The sequence below is a fragment of the Pangasianodon hypophthalmus genome, chromosome 11, assembly GCF_027358585.1.
Source record: "Pangasianodon hypophthalmus isolate fPanHyp1 chromosome 11, fPanHyp1.pri, whole genome shotgun sequence".
Lineage (NCBI taxonomy): Eukaryota > Metazoa > Chordata > Actinopteri > Siluriformes > Pangasiidae > Pangasianodon > Pangasianodon hypophthalmus.
The window spans coordinates 13,122,705-13,140,099 of record NC_069720.1 but is presented as its reverse complement, the minus strand read 5'-3'; the positions used below and the strand labels follow the sequence as shown (position 1 = coordinate 13,140,099).

Below are 17,395 nucleotides of genomic sequence, written 5' to 3'. Positions count from 1 at the left end.
GATTTTGTTTCTGTTTGTTTTTTTTTTTTAAAGCTTGTCTTGGGTATGTATTTGTACAGTGATAAGTAATTTTTTTTTTTTAATCTTGGGTATGTGTTGGGATAGGAATAGACTGCTTGGTGTGATGCAAAGAAGAGAGATTTTATGAGCCCAAAGTGGATTATTTTCATATAACAACACATCCCAAAGTTTTTTATACCACAGCTATCTGATTACAATTTTAAATTTATAATGAATGATGTCATGCTTTTTATCCACTTATAGTTACATTTAAGGTTGTGGAACAAGACAAGTTAGTTCCTGTTTTTACTTGTTATAGCAGCTATAATCAGTCATTCCTTCACCAGCTGCTCATTGTTTTAATAAGACGAAACTTCACTATATCAATTATATATTTTTCATTGTTAAATATCTATACTTTTTAAAAATCTGTTTATTATTAGCCTTACATTACATAGATCATTCACTATACAAGTCCCTGTGAATGAGCTGTTACTACAGAAACAATAATCTATAAGAACAAGTGCGTTAACATAAACCTGAGATTTGAATTAGAGCTGTACCTACTGTCAGACCTGCTGTTATAACCAACATCTTTACATGTGACAGTTCTACAGTGCTATGGTAAAATATGATTTAGTAACTACAGTGAAACCAGTGGGAAACAGATGAGAGAGAAATGAATGGTGGCTATGGAAAGGATTCTCTGCAAAAATGAGAACTATACCTGACATACCTGAAAACTGTCATTAGATCTTTTCATAACCATTTTCTCATCCCATTACGCCTCTAGGTGATGACATCAGTGGTTCAGGCAGTGGCATGTGCAGTGAGCAGCTCTGTGTCCGAAGCGGGCCACCGGTCTTTGGGCCTAAACTGGACAGACCCAAATTAGACGCCTACAGCCCAGAGGACAAAGAAGTGAAAGGTGGCGGAAGTCCGAATGTACCATCTGCCTTCCTAATTGTGGTGCTGGTCGTGATCAATCTGCTGTTCAGACGGTAATACAAACGCAGTCCTGCCACCAAACTGGACCTGGGAGGTTCGGGGGGTTAGTAGGGAAGTGAAGAAAAACTGACAAGTTAGTGAGCTGACGAGATTGCTAAATGAAAAATCATGTGGCTGATTGGACCTTTCATCTCTGAGAGACTGAGGGAATGATGTCTTTTTTGTAATGTATGTAAGTTTTACAGACGATTTTTCTTTCTCTGTACCTTTGAATGTCAAAAAAGTAACAACTTCTTGGAGGACGTGTTTTTTTGTAATGGTGCACACGACTCAAAAATCTCTTAAGCAAGCTGTCCCACCAGTGAGTCTGTGCTTCATTTTATTTTACAATGCTAATTTATAAACAACTTCCTTTTTCCAGCACTTCACAAATAAAAAAAAAGAGGTAAAAAAAGAAGATCTACATGTTTGGATGCATGGACATGCATTTAAGGAAAGATCAAACAGTCCCAGAATATGAAATGATTAGGTAAGATAAAATCAACTAAATTCAGTTGTCCTGCTTCATTGGATCAGACTGTCATTGGATCCTGTACTGTCATTCTACTTTAAGCTCCTGTTGCTGGTTGACGTGAATTAAAAACAATAAATATCTGTCAACGTGGGTGTAAAGCTGTTTGTTTATTTTCACCAGGATCTGTTTAGTAGCACAGTAATGTGTGATATTTCTGGATACCTACAGAACAAGAGGGCCATGTGGGTAAATGTGTGTGTGTGTGTGGATCACTGAAGAGGCTGAAATAGTTTGTGAAATAGAAATGTACAGTTTAACTGAACTGAAATAAGTAGGTCAAGAATGAATCTCTCATGTCATGATTAGAACTGTATGGAAATGAATGGATGCTAAATGAATGAGACACAATCACACTCTTTTTGATAAAGTGTCACCATCTTTTCTGCATTAACAGAGAAAGCTATGATCCGCTATTAGATCATGTTGACTACTGCTTTTTATTCTGCTTGACAGGAGTTATATCACCTAAACTACCTTGCGTAATTCTAAGCGTAGGACATTTTTGATAAATTGTACTACTATGTTTAAATGTCAATAGCTCATGGGGAAAGTGATCAATATTTTTTGGTCAGTTACTGATGAGTCTGTGAATACAATGGATGCGTATTACAAAAAAAAGGAATCAAACGCAAAATGACATGAAATAACTGAAGTTTAACTCCAACATAATTTAACACCCTGATCCCTGTTAATCAATACTTTTAGGAGGAACTGAATGTTAGAGTCAGGTGTGTTGGAAGAAGGGTGCAAGATCAGCAAGACCCAGGCTTGGGTTAAAATCCAAAAGTTCATCGTAACAATGAAAATCTCCCCACTTCTGTTGTGTTGTGTTGAGTCTTTCTTTCACCTACACAATCAAATAAAACTGTAATTTTCTTGAGGGTGATACTGATGTGTGAAGGTGTATGATGCTGCCTTGCTTGAGTTTGGTTTATCCAATTTGAAATTCAGATCGTTGCTTTTCCTGGAGCTTTTGCTTGAAAGAAGGCACCGCTGGTCACCAGACATATGACTACCCTCAGGACGTCCACTTCCTGTAGAGAGAAAAAAGACTGAAGACTGAAGAAGACTGAAGAATTCATCCTGCCTGGAGGAGAAACACATTACTGGTGTCCTATTAGTCTGGAAATTTGAATGTAAAAAAAAACCTAATGATTCAATGTCTACACTTTGAATATCCTGTGTGAGATCTCTAAGAGTTGCAAAATGTGTGAGGTCTTTCTTTACACTGTGCTTTAACACATAATACACACATGGTTAATAGTCCTAGCAGCTTTTAAAGGTTACCCTACCCTTAATGTGCTTAACACCTCTTCCTTATTCCCAAGTGTTTCAGAAGAATCATCATCTGTTTTTATAAGTGAATAATTTTCAACTGGAATTTGTTTGGAGGTGCAGCTTAGCTGAAAGGATACACAGCTATATCTAAAAAAGTCTTCAGGATAGTAAAGTTGATGCGTTGCAGTTTCTCTGTAACATGCTGCATTTTTTTAATCATATTAATTCAAGGAAGAGAAAAAGGAGAGGCTGGTGAGGAAATAACTGTTTATAACTCTTAGAAGTGCTAACAGGATCCAACTTGTCTAGGGGATGTTCCACAACATTAAATTTAACTGTAAATGTTTAAAAAGGACAACATGGTGTCCACTAATAAATAAAAAAAAAAAATTTGCTGTGGTATAAGAGAAATAAGATGCTTTAGGATGTGCTGTGATAGGAAAATAAACTTGTGATGATAACAGTAACTCCACTTCACATTGGGCCACATCACACCACTCCATCATTATTTTCCAATAACACCACCAAGAGATTTTATTCCTTATTTTCTTATCACATGGCTTGGCAAGATATTGGAAATCACCACTGCTGAACTAGGCACTACAGATTTATTTAGCGTACACGCTCCCATAATACTTTGGGTGAAGTTTTGAGTTTGACTGCTACTAAACTTGTAGGGGTTCTTTTTACCATTCATGGTTCTTTGTCCTTTTGTTGGAAGAATGAGACTGAGAAACAATTATGGTTATAACCCTGTTATTCAACTCAGTAACTCACTAAGTGGTAAAGTGACCTGAAAGATTATATTTAAGAATCCAACCTGGCACGCGGACACACTCTTCTTTATGGCGTTCATTCCAGGCCTTCAGCTTACATGTCTTACTGCAGTAGAACACTTCGTGGCAGCGGCTACAGGGCGTCAACACCACCCACGCTGAACGGCCGCACTGGTAACAGTACTTAAATAAGGGTTTCCTAAAATACACACACACACACACACACACACACACACACACACTGTAAAGTCGTACCTCAGCAACAGCTGAAGATGCTTTTTCAGTTTACAGAGTTAAACATGGCCTTACCTCACAGTCAAGGTCTTAGCTTCACCTTTGCTTAGTGATCTATAGAAAAGAGCAGAATTAATGGTATAGTTGTATACTTTAGCTCATGACGCATCACATGGCAGTGTAACATACTGGGAGGAAAGCGCTATCTGCCCTTTTCCACATACATGAGCTCACAGATGCCCATGACTGACTAGTGTCACTCTGATTGTCAGGGGGGATATAATATGTCCCTCTGACTCAGACAGCATGGTCAATCATGGCAATCTTCTTAAATTGTGTTGCTTGTCTTTGTGTGCGTGTGTGTGTGTGTGTGTGTGTGTGTTTGTGTGTGTGTGTGTGTGTTTGTGTGCGCATGTGTGCATGCACCTCTTTTGAGCTGTAGACACGTTTGCTGATTCTCTTTGCTCCTCTATAGCTATATGCACTCTTGTTCTATCTGCAGGGGGTGTGGCTCCTATTCCAGTAAAGACAAACTTGTCTGTGGGACTAACACCTGCAGCAAACACACACACACATGCACACATCCACATAGTTGAATCAGTCCTGACTTTTGCCCATCAAAACAGTTGGTTTTATGTAAATAGTACTGTATGTTTGATCTGAGTTTCATTTTCTTCTTTTGTGCTCTTTTAAATCTATAGTCTCAGTGCTACAACCATGAAAAGTGACATAAACAAAAGTCACTTTTGAGAAGAAGAAACAAGTCTACCTTTCAGATGTTTTAAGCACCAGTCTCCAGTGCAGGGTGTAGCCTGAGTCTCTTACTCACTGTGTATGCCTTGGCTCTTTTCATTTTCCAGACGCTGCTTCTCCATGCTGGTGGCAGCTTGTCTCATCAGCTCTGCCATCATGGTGATGAGCTGTCGGCGGCCGTTGTAGGCCTCCCTCTCTTGCTGTTTTAGAGCATGGTAAGGGATGTGAGCAACTCGCCGGTCCTGCAGAGAATAAAGTAAAAAGACTTACTTGTGACAGTATACACTCTGTGATTTAGTTGATACTAGGATTGTTACGGTGTCATGATATATGATTGGATAGTTACCTTCAAGATACAAATTAAAATTATCTATTAAATCTATTAACAATCACTTAATAATTATCTATTTCCATAATTTGTGTTTGTCTGTCAACAGCCAAAAATTTCTTGACACCCAAAATTACACTCAGCATCAAAACTTCTTAGCACAGGGACATGACTGCACTGAAAACCCTTTGGCTGTGATTAATCTGCTACTGCTGTAAAGACATTACACACTACATCTCTTGTCACTCCTAGCATGTTCCTAACTTTACCATACATGACAGCTATCAAACACACAGAAGAACGCAGCATTGCTGAAAAGAACTACAGGCCAATTTCAGCGTTATGGATGTGACATATGCACTCACACTGGCTCACAGCAGAGACAAGCTTACGATCAGTGAGTCAATTTGCATATGTTGTCATTTACCCACTAGAGGACAACGCAGACAAATCTCATGTACTGATTAACATATTTCAAATATATAGCAATTTATCAGCATTATGGATATGACATTAAACGGACAAACCTTTGTGGGAGACAACACATCCTACAAAGTCTAGAATTTAAAAACCATCATAGAAATCATCATACGTATAACATGAAAAAGACCTGAATGAACGCGAAAAGTATAGATTTGAAAATATTTCTTGTTTTGGGAATACCTCATTAACTGGCATTATTGGTGTGACGTGTCTAAACCAGTACTCCATATATTTGACGTATAAATGATACAATTTTCAATATAATTCAACCAGAAGTGTTATGGCGAAATATAGAAATTAATTTTAAAAAAATCACAACTTTTTTGATTAGGCTGACATTTGTGTGGAATTGTCCCATATAAAACAACTATTTTTGGCTAAACAGTGCTTCACACTGCCATGCTAGTTAGATAATTTTGCTTTGGCAGAGTATGCCACCTTTCCTTGCAGCCACTCTCTCTTTCAGTTATAATATGTATATATGTAATATATAATAATATGGAAAAATACTGACAATGGGCCTCAATTATCAAGCTGGAATTGTACAGATTTACTTGTAAATCATTCTTATGAGCATTTACACAAAAAGTTTGGTATTTATGAAAATCCCGTAATTTCAGAAAAAACATTTCTATCCTACTCGTTCTCCTGAGTGTGTGTAAATTTATGTATAAGAAGACTAACTAACGTACACCTTGTCTTTAAATTGTAAATTGATTGGCTTCCAATCACATAAATCGCAAAGAATAACTGCACTTTTATATAGGAATTATGATGTCAAGTTTAAATCGCTTATCTATTTTTAGTTACACACACATTTAATGAGACTTTTTTGAAATAAGACCAGTAATTCAATTAAGAATGCAGCTATATAAAAGAAGGACAGGCTCAGGTAGTGTATAAGTCAGTTCTGTTTGCCACGGCATCTTCTTTTAATGCTGTACAACACTTTATAACAGCCAGCACTAAGTGACTGAACTGATATGTCTCAAGCTGTAATGTGTACTCCCTAGTGTGCAGTGGACCATTCGCTTCCTGTGGACACATGACCTGTGATGTGCTTAGTGTCAGCTTGGTTACAGTATTTCTTCTTCTCTGTTTGCATGTCAAGCTATTTTCTTTTCACCTCACTTAATTCACAAAAAATTCATCTAATTCACATTTTATGTAATTTGACTCTAAAATTTGCCCTTTCATGTGCTGTTATGCTGTTAAATAATATATTTTTTGCCAATAATATATAATTGTTGGCACAGATGTGAGTCAAAATACTTTCACTTCTACCTCGAGAAAGTGTATTTTTGCCTTTCGCTTGTCAATTCAGCTATGCGAGCTTGACCTTTTATGGAGTTTTGCTGTACAACTTTCAACAAGTACAAGCAAAGTTACAAAAAGTAATACCCCTACCTGATGCCATTGGCAAATGCAGCCGTAGTCACACATAGCATCCTAGAGTTGCGGGCACTATACTATAGCTACAAGCTGAAATCACAGTCCACTAAGGCTATGCTCTTTAAAGTGGTTACCAATGATCCATGGGTTACTGTGGAGCTGCTGTGTAGTAAATTATTTCTGAAAACATTTCATATATACCTTGTTAAACATATAATAAGCATAATCCACTGCTGTTCCTGTAGCACTCCTGCTCCTCTCGCCAACCATTACAGGCATCAGGATATTGGCACCAGCCTTTACCAGCTTCTCGACCTGAATGACATGAAAGAAAACATAAAAAAATATCTATTTGACAGTGCTTCCTGCTCCAGAGCTGAAGGTCATATTAGTATGGATATATTAATCATATACACTAAGGCATACTGAACGGAGTACCAGTTTGATTCTGTTGCGCAGGCGAGGCCCAGAGTTGTAGTGGATGTTGGCGGCAGCACACAGTGCACTGCCCACTCGGCAGGAGAGGGGCAGGTTAGGATCGGCTCCAGCAGCCAGAAGCTCATCCACAGCCTGATGCACAAGAATCGGAAGCAAACTGTGTCAAATCTGAGAGTAAAGGGTGAAGTTGGCTGAGCATGAATTCAGTCCTTTACCTGCTCTATTTTCATCAGCATTATTTAATCGGGATTAAAAATGTGCTGTAGTTGTACAGTATGTAATATGGCTAATCATGATCCTCGTGTCATTTCTAAAGAGTAACAGATTTACTGCATTGAATATGAAGCATTGTAAGAGGTCAATTGCTTCTTGTGTGTTTCATTACATCCATGTATACATAAAAGGTTTGATCAAAGGTGACTCACAAGGTCGTTGCCACTGGCAATGGCCAGGGAGAGGGGGGAATGGCCGCTCCACAGATGGTCAGTGCTTGCTTTGTGGGAGAGAAGAATAGAGACGACATCTCTGGCATTCTACAAAACAGGACATTAGTTTACACACACTGCATTATTACTTGAAACAAAGCACACATTACAGAAGTTAAGCAGCCAGATCACTTACACATAACCAAAAAATTATCATCAATAAATCAGTTTATTTACATGGTTATTTAAATTAATGTTCATTACAAAACAACACTGTATTCATAGTGTAATACAAATGAATGACTACTACCTATGATAGCTGTTTGTTATTTTTTTCCTGTGATGGTTCTATCACATGTGATGAATAACAGTTAAGCATCACAACTACATTTAACTCCATGGCTTACACTGTACTTGCATGGTCTTATTTTATAAACAGTCTCAGGTCATTTCCATACAGGATGAACTGATGATACAGTGTTATGCGCTTACTGCGTAATCCGTGTCTCTTTGGCAGGCCACGTGAAGTGGAGTCCTTCCCCCTTCCTTACGTGCCTCTACGGAGGATGTATAAATGCAGGTTGGGGGTTCAGAACCCAGGGACGACGGGTTTCCACCACCCACCTGCTCCTCCTTTGAGGTCTGTGTGAAAATGTTCACTTTTTTCAGATATAATGAGCATTTTCCCAAATATAATTATTATTATACCGTGGCACTGTTGAATTCTTAATTCTGATTGGTCAAAGGTGTTGATTAATTTTCTGTAACGGCAGCTAAGAGAGTAGTAAGATTTATATTTAATGCACTCATTTAAATACATGGCAAAGTCTTCAGGACAGAGGAGTTTATGCCTTCTGGTTAACTTCAAAAGAGAGAAAAAAAAGAGACTCACATATGGGTGTGATGGTCAGGCCTTGTACTTTTGGCCATGTAGTGTATATGAGGAATAAAACACTTCAGGGCGTGCTGTTATTGGTTGTACCAGTTACTCTGCTTTGCATGGGGCTGCATCACCCTATTGTTGATTATTTTGCACATCACACCCAGTTGTGTTTTATTCCTTACTTAATGAGAGATTAGCATAAATAATTTGATTAGTGCTCTTATTTATAGTAAATATAATAATTACAAAAAATGCACGTAAATCAGACTAAACAGAATAAGAGAAAAATGTTTTTCCATCTGATTTTAATATGTGATAGTTCAATAGTTCTCTTGTTTTTCAATGTGCACCACTTGACACTAGAGCACTGAAGGAGCATCAAGGTACCAAATTACTGGAATTAATCTGATACTGGTAATTTGGATATTATAATTCCAGCAGTGCTACTAATTAACGTGCTGCTGGAATCGCTGTATGGCTGATCCAGGTAAAGTAGTTGGTGAGACATAATGTGGTGGCAGACGTTAAAATTCACTGTCAATCGGGTTTCTAAATTAATTTCTTCATTACTGGCAAGGGCTTTGATCTAAGAACTGATCATAACTGTTACGCAGTGTGACACACTGTGATTCATTGGTGCATGAGTTAATTAAACCAGGCTCAGCAAGATTTTACACATAGCCAGTCTAACCAGCCTCACACGGCCCAATGTGGCGGGTTTGTTTTTGTTCTTTAATGCTGTATGCAAATTAGAACAACTGTTGGAACTGTTGTTGGAAATCCTGCAACCACATAAAAGAGGGAAACAGCAGACTCGCGCACTGAGAAGAGTGGTTAGCAATATAAATTTTCATTTCTTTGTACAGTACATGCACAAGTGCAGTTTATTACTTGTTTAGAATGCTCCACACAAAACTATATGCATTCTTGTGCATCGCATTACTTCTTCAATAAAAACTGATCTTAAAACCAGACATCCACATGTCTGGTTCTCTAGGCAATCAAATCGTCAACTAAAACAGAAAAGGCCACCTTCTTTGTAGTGTCATGAAGTCTAACCTTGTCCAGATCGTACACTTCGCTGGAGTCCTGTGCCTTCACATCAGGGTCTGCAACAGCATGCAGGAGCAGCTCTGTGATCTTAGGACCCTCTGGGCCAGTTAGTCCAGCTGCTACATGGAGCGGGTACAGGCCCTTTTGCTATACAAACCATAAAGACAACTGGAACAGGAGGCAAACAGAATGTATGAAGTTTTGAAATTATTTATGACATGGAGCCTGACAACAACACAGACATAGTGCGTTAAATGTCAGAATAGATCAAGGGTGAATACATTTAGCTTGCAGGTACAAGAAGGTTGCCCAACCGGACTGTAGAAAGCTGCTCTCCTGCTTAGTTTAACTCCAACCTACATTTAACACAGCTGATCCAGCTGATCAAGGTATACAACATTTTTTTTTAAATTAGCAGGTGTGTTAGATCTTTGTGACTTAGACTCTGTGAGTGAAGGTGAAGGCTCACCTCAGCTGTTAAGAGCAGGTCTGTGCGAGCGCCACATTCTAGCAGCCTCTGCACAGCTTCAACGTGGCCTGCTTTTATGGCCAGGAAAATGACAGGCATCGGAATGCTGGACACGTTTGGGTCCGCTCCTCGCTCCAGCAGCAGCTTCATGGTGGCCCAGTAGGCCTCATTTCTGTCTCACAAGCAACACACAAGAAAATCATGCATACTGAGGAATTTAAAGTCACAGTTTGGCCAAAAAGTAATTGTACACAATTTTCACACATTAAGCCTCATTTATAATTCACTTGATAAATGTCAATCAGTCGTAAATTCCCAAGCATGTTCACAGAACAGCTGATTTACATTTAGTAATGTCTGCACAACAAAAAAAGCTCACAGAGAGCTGAAAACAACAAAATGATGACTAAATGGTGAAAGAGCACCCGCTAAGCATGGTGTGTGCTAAATCTTCCAGTAATGCAGCTCAGCTATTGTGGCTCATCAGCTACCACAGACAAACATGAACTCTTCCTCTTTTTATAGGGAGCCATTACTTTTGTTCTAATTGAATAGGAATTGCTTTCTTTCAAGTCATTAATATGAAATGACCAGCTTAACAAATTTTTTAGTAAACTGGTAATTGTATGTAATTTAAATACATTGAAATAAATGATTTAAAATTGACAGCATAATCCGTAAAGAATAATGTAAAAATCCAATTATGCGATTATACGATGAGGTTCACATTAATGTGTCACTTATACATAATTTTACACAAATTCAGCTGCTCTCAGGAGACTTTTCCAAACTAACTGGATTTTCATGAATACTACAGGGTGTGCCAAAAGTCTCCATATTCATATAGGGAAATTAACATTTTTTTAGCAAAATGTAAATTTATTTACAAAACATCCTCTACATGATTGCCATTTTTTTGTATACACACACAGAGTTTATATATATATAAACTATGTATAAAAAACTTTGGAATACATTTTGCTAACTTTGGAGACTTTTGGAACACACTGTACATTTCTGTGTAAAAGCTCCTGTAAACAATTTACAAATATATCTGTTTGTATCCAGCTTGATTAATGCACAAACACATAATCTTAAAGCCTGTGAGAGTCTAGGACTCACTCAGTTTTCATGACAGTCATCCTGTGAACTGTCTCCTGAGTTTCTGCAGATGACACCTGACCAGTTTCACAAGGAACCTCAGCCATCTGCTGCATGATGTCCTCTGTTGTGTCGGTGTGGAAGCTAGTCACAGAACTAGCCAAGTCAAAACCAGGGTCCTTTCCTGGGGTCCTATTTCTGTCAATTTTTTCCTCTTTCTCAGCGGAAATGACATTTTCACCCTCATCATCACCTTGGCGGCAAGCAGAAGCCTCTACCACCCTGCCCTGCCCATTTTGCATCTGCTGATGAACCACTTCATCTTTACTGGGGGTTTTAATTTCCTCAGCGTGCTCGGGAGCTTCAGGCTTTTGAGCTGTGCTGCACTCTTCAGGCTTCACCTGGTTAGTTTGGCTGTCTGTGACTGACAGTTCTGTATCAACGTCATCTTTTGGCCTTTCCTCACCTGCAGCCCCCTGTGGGCTGTTTGCCAGGGTTGAGGACTCGCTGATCTGCAGAATAAGCCAGAGGACACTATTAAAAAGAAATGGATATCACCACAATTAAAAACACAATCCATTTTACCTATTCATAATGTTTCTTATTTATGTTCCACACTATAGTGCCTTAGCAATTCTAACGTTATTCAACTCATCCAAGCCATCTGTAAGTGAATAAAAATAAAAATTGACAAATTTCTCCGTCCATCTATCAATGCTAGTTCCTACAAAACATTGAGTCAAGTCAAGAAAACAAACAAAAAAACACGCAGAATCATTTACTGCACATGGATTTACAAGCATGAAATAACGAGCAGAAATCAAAATGTCAAGGCTTGCAACCCCTAATGTCGATTTGGGATTGTTTTCGCAAAAAGTTTGGGAACCCCTGACATACAGCTACTAATTAAGACCACCTCTGGGTCTGTGGTGACATCCTGAGAAGTCTTTTCAGCCACTGTCTCTTGTAGAGAATGGAGTGGGTAGTAAAGGACACTGCACACAGCCAGAGCAGACATCCCTTCAGCATTCAGCTTATTCACATCGGCCCCACTGTCCAGCAGCATGTTGATCACATCATAATGACAACTGACCTGTGCAACAATAGAAATAATATTACTTTTTTAGCTAATAAATTTACACAGTGCATGTGTAAAAGAAGGTATACCAAAAAGAATGTGAAGGTTGGGCAGCTGAAATATAAAATACGGAAGCTGTCACTCTTCTAAATTCTTGTGGAACAATCAGAAAAGAGAAATGCAAGTACTGCCATCTGCTGGAAACAAAATGTTTGGCATATACAGGGAATGTAGTCATCAGAAAGTTGTTTTAATAAGAAATGTCACCAGTATTTTTATACCACAACACTGTTCAATGCTTGATTCTGACAGGTCAGAAGGTGTTGATAAAATTTCTATAACAACAGCTTTGACAGTAGTGCAGCTACAAATCACAGGTTTACATTAATGCACTTGCTCTTATATGTTATTGTTTCTATAGTAACCACTAACACATGGACTTGTTATTGATGAAGTTTTTGCTGAGAAGATGATTATGTAGTAGTTTTAGAAGGAGTCTCCAGTATCAGTGCTATGTAACACCCAGAGGTAAAGCTCTAACTTTAGGTTTTCCAAATTCAGGACAGAGGACTTTGCATTTAGTGATTTCCCGGGAACACGACCAGATGTGTGTTTTTGCTTTATTAACTTCAAGAGAAAAAAAGAGGCTGGTGAAAAGATGAGGTTTATATGATGTAAGATGACGTTTACATCTGTTATAAGTGATAACCATTTCTTTGATATTCTACAACATTAAATGTAACTATAATCAGATAAAAAAGGACAGCCTCTCATTCTTTATTAGATAAAGGATTGTAATGGCAAATTGCTGTGGTAAAAGAGGAATGAAATACTTCAGGACATGCATTTATAGGAAAATAATCAACTTCAGGGTGGTAACAGTGGCTCTGGTTCACTTCAGCCTGCATCACACCACCTTGTTGTTGATTATTTTCCTGTAACAGCAATGTTCAAAGTCCCATTGTTTTATTCCTTATATATTGAATAATAAATGTCACAAAAAAGCCCAAATGTTCTTACACACCACAAATGTGCAGAATTTTACTCTCATCAAGAAATCCACCGTATGTTCCACATCACACCCTATTCAATTTATAGTGTACTGGTCAGCAAAGATTTATAACCATGCCAGAAAACACAGTGTAGAATATCTGTCACACTCCCACAATGCACTTCAGTAGCTGAATGTCCAAATGATTTAGCCTAGAAGATGCAGAACATAATGCATTTTGTAGATTATTGGGAATAGGGGATGTGGGACCAGATTTTATGAATATGAAAATTAGCACCATCCATAAGCCCGCATGTAATTACTTTTAATTCGCACTGCACAATAACTAACACTGAGTCTTTTTATATACCATATGTGTGTCAGTAAGTCGTACCGTAGCTGCGATGAGTGCAGTGTGTCCGCTCACATCACCTACATCCGGGTGAACTTTTCCATCTCTAAGGATGCTCTGGACCTTCTGGAGGTCACCAAGCGATGCCTCTCTAATGAGCCTTTCTGACCTGAGCTCCAGAGGGCCCTTAGATCCAAAGTGATCCCGGTTCATAGCCAGGACTGCGGCAACATCCCAGTCCAAATCCTCAACCTCAAATCTGCAGGGAAGAGGAATAGGATACATGTTATGGGTTACTTCAAGCACTATAATGCATACATATGCTTGTATTACATATTCCAAGATCTGATCTGTACAGTCACTCTGGTCTCTGTGTGGTTAATAATTTAGTCATAGTGCTGACGTTTCACAGCTGCACTGGACCTGTGTGAGTGGATGTGAGCCTCCATTCTCTGCTGAAGAGGTACTCCATTAGAGAACAAAGGCATGCTGACATTGCTTCTGTTAAAGAAGTGCAAGTCGAGTTCTTGACGCAGGCGCCGGGGTATAGGCAGGTGGTCTGAGTCGGTGGAGTAGCTCTCAATGCCTGGGGGAAGGATGAACTGCTCGTCCTCCTGATGAGAGGAGTCGCTCAGCAGATATGTGTCAACTGTGAAGAAATTCTGGCTTTCCATACAAGACCCCGTTGTGAAGGAAGGCGGAGACTTGATCTACCCAAAATACATACATAAGTAACAACAGGAACTAACTTGTTTTATAGATGTTCCACAACATTAAACATAACTACAAATTGATTAAAAAAATGAGATGTTACTGTTTAGTAAATTAAAAATTACAATCGTTGGCAAATTGTTGTGGTATAAGAGGAATGAAACATTTCTTCTTAACTTCAGCGCACATCACCCTGTTGTTGGTTATTTTCTTACAGCAGCTCGCCCTCGTATTCCTTACACAATTGAAATCAATATAACTGCACTGAATGGTAACAGGCCCTCAGGTGTGTCAATGTTACCAAGGTAAAGAACAGTCCTCTTTAACCAGTCCTGACTTCTTAGAGGCTTGTTAATAAGAAGTCCTTGAACAGTGCAATTCTCATGCCCATCGTTACCTGTGTCAGGTTTTGCTGTGTGAGTCGGGCCATGTGTTCCGGGATGTCCGTTAAGGTGAAGCCTCCCTTAACAGTGGTGCAGAGTCGCAGTAGCCACTGGCGGTACCATAGACCAACATCCTGGCGGCCATCAGGATATGACATCACTCCAGGTCCGAAACGCTCATTAGCATGGTACAGACCCTAGGAACACAGGTGTAAACTTTGAATAGCAGCAACAGCTCTTACAGCACTTTTTCACTGACACAAGGCAAGAGCTGCTCTAGGGACACAGTTTCTAATAAGTAATGAATAAAACACTTGGGGATGTGCTGTTGTAGGAAAATAATCAATGACAGGGTGATGTGGTGTGGTGTCAGTCATAAACTGTCATTATGAAATATTCAAAAATATATTTAAAACTTATTCAAGCAACTGAAAAGATACAGGTAGATGGATACAAATGTGAGCCGTTATTACTGCAGCAGTATAAATTGAATGTAAAAAATGTAAAGTGAGCAAATGTAAAGTGTAAATTGTAAACAGCATGTGTGCGAGTGAGACTATGTGGATTCATTTGGTTGGAGAATTTAATTAGCTGGGTTATTGTGTGTATGTAAATGCTGCTTGGGTCTCACCAGGCTGTATATTTTACCTCAAAAATGGTTCCATCAGGGAAAAGATGGACGCCATAGCCCTCTTTATGATTCAGATAAAACCTTCCCTTGAACTGAGAGCCATCTGGCCAGAAGTAGGTTCCTCTGCCATGGCGGTAATCCTTGTAGAAGGAGCCTTTATAACACTTAAAAACAAATACAGAAATTTGGACTTTCTTACTATTTCAAGCTACCTGTGGAATAAAAAAGTTATGTATTGAATGAAACAGCTGAAGTAAAAGCAGTTTTTAAACTTATGACATAGCATAGTAAATAAGGAATAAAACATGGGCGTGATGTTATAGGAAAATTGTTTGCTATAACAGCATGCCCCAAAGTGGGTTATTCCTCTTATAGCCATTTTCCAGCAATTACAATTTTTTGTCAAATGAAAGAACATCACACTTTTTATCCATTTATAGTTTCGTTTAATGTTGTAAAACATCTTAAGAAAGTCAGTTCCTGTTATCACTTATGTTATAGCAGCTATAAACAGTCATTCTTCACCAGCTGCTCTTTTTTCTCTCTCTCTCAAGGTTAATAATACAAAACAAAACCCAGCTTGTATTTTTTTTCAAAAAAAAAAAAAAAAGAAAGAAACTTGTTGGAAAACTTAAAGTTACAGCTTTACCTCTGACTGTTGCAAAGCACTGACACTGGAGACTCCTTCCATAAAGGTTACATAAACATCTTCTCACAGAAACCTTCACCGTACCAATGCTTACACACACATTTTAAATTCACTTATGTGGAGTCCCTGTTACTATAGCAACGATAACGTATAAGAGCTTTATTATAAATCTGTGATATAAATCTTGCAGTCGGAGCTCCTGTCAGAGCTGCTGTTATTGAACATTAAAAAGTCAGAAAACAACATAGTAACATTATAATAACTATAAGAAAACGCGTAAGAATTAATGGTAAAACAAGCAGTAACAAATAAAAGCGAATGTCACTAATTAGCATTAGCAAATAACATTATTTTAACTGGGTGGCTACTGACTCCCATTCGCTGTTAGCAATGATAGCATGTTTCCTGAGCTACATGCTTAAAGTTAAAATAGTGACACAGTGACTCAGGGTGTTAACCAAACAGACAGGTGAATTATTGATTAACCACGCTAATGTTAATAGTTAACGTTAACGTTACCTCTCCGTTAGGCCAGGTGAAAGCTCCGTCGCCGTGTTTTAGCGCATTCAGGAACTCTCCCTCATATCTGGACCCGTCCGTCCACTCCTGCACTCCCGAGCCGTTCCTCACACACAAGCCGGCCTTCATCATGGCCCCTCTTCTCCTCGGACACTCTGCGTCCCTTTGAGGACATTCTACACCTAAACCACCATGTTAAACGGACGAGTTACGAAAACATTTCACTTTAAAAAACATAACGACACACTGCCACCACAAAGCAGGTCGAGTGTTATTTCTGTAAGCGAGCGACTAACTTGGTTACCTTGACGACTGTGGTTAATTAGGAGCGCGCGTGCGTCGAACTGCGCTGAGAAACTTTGCGCGTGCGGCGCGTCTCGAGCTCCAAAGAGAACCGCGGGAGAGTTCAGTTCAGTTCAGCTGAGGGTGTAGCTGAGCTCGAGCTGATGGAGATTACACCGCGGGCTAGACTCCTGGCGTCAAAAACACAAAACACTCCATCATAAATCCATCTCGAGTGTGTTTAAGTGTGGGTTACCGAGTTACAGCAGCGCGGGACTTAGCAACCGAGAATTCCCGCGGCGAACTCTCTCTCTCTCTCTCTCTCTCTCTCTCTCTCTGTGAGTCTGTCCCTCACAAAAGCCCCTGCTCCTCTCTCTCTTTCTGTCAGTGACTTCATATCTCTGGCTCTTCCTCTTTTTAAGCTTTTCTATCTGTCACTTTGTTTCTCTGTCTCTCTGTGAGCATTCATTCTCTGTGGTCTTTCTTTCTCTTTCTTTCTTTCTTTCTTTCTTTCTAAGAAAGTACATTAATCCATTCATTCATAGGTTTTTTTGCTTTTGTTTCTTTTCCTCAGTTAATTAATTAATTCAGTCATTTATTCATTCCTTTATCCATTCATTCATTCGTCCATCCATTTCGCATTCTCTTTTTCTTCATTCATTTC

The 17,395-nt window shown here is 38.9% G+C and overlaps 2 protein-coding genes across 2 annotated transcripts in view; one reads left to right on the top strand and one right to left on the bottom strand.

Annotated features, from left to right (window-relative positions):
• The window catches only part of gpc1a (glypican 1a), a 44,140-nt gene extending 42,526 nt beyond the window's left edge, over positions 1–1,614 (top strand). The window contains exon 9 of the mRNA XM_026930600.3: positions 794–1,614. Coding sequence (XP_026786401.2) covers positions 794–1,005 — 212 coding nt within the window. The 3' untranslated portion in view covers positions 1,006–1,614. The remainder of the gene's footprint in view (positions 1–793) is intronic.
• On the bottom strand, positions 1,311–17,045 carry ankmy1 (ankyrin repeat and MYND domain containing 1). Its single transcript, XM_053237933.1, has 19 exons — positions 16,754–17,045; positions 16,450–16,631; positions 15,299–15,445; positions 14,665–14,847; positions 13,980–14,266; positions 13,599–13,815; positions 12,052–12,228; positions 11,157–11,647; positions 10,035–10,206; positions 9,572–9,712; positions 8,122–8,271; positions 7,630–7,737; positions 7,205–7,336; positions 6,968–7,081; positions 4,640–4,805; positions 4,237–4,363; positions 3,886–3,924; positions 3,621–3,775; positions 1,311–2,556 (listed from the first exon to the last, which is right to left on the bottom strand). Exons 2-19 carry the CDS (start codon positions 16,579–16,581, stop codon positions 2,378–2,380), a joined length of 3,117 nt encoding a protein of 1,038 aa, XP_053093908.1. The 5' UTR covers positions 16,582–16,631; positions 16,754–17,045; the 3' UTR covers positions 1,311–2,377.
• Between the last annotated feature and the right edge of the window lie 350 nt (positions 17,046–17,395).

Coding starts and splice junctions, on each gene's coding strand:
- ankmy1 (XM_053237933.1), bottom strand. CDS start 16,581: ATGATGAAGGCCGGCTTGTGTGTGAGGAACGGCTCGGGAGTGCAGGAG. Junction 14,848..15,298: donor CTGATGGAACCATTTTTGAG/GTAAAATATACA, acceptor CTGTGTTCCTAG/GGTCTGTACCATGCTAATGA. Junction 7,738..8,121: donor AAAGAGACACGGATTACGCA/GTAAGCGCATAA, acceptor CCTGTTTTGTAG/AATGCCAGAGATGTCGTCTC.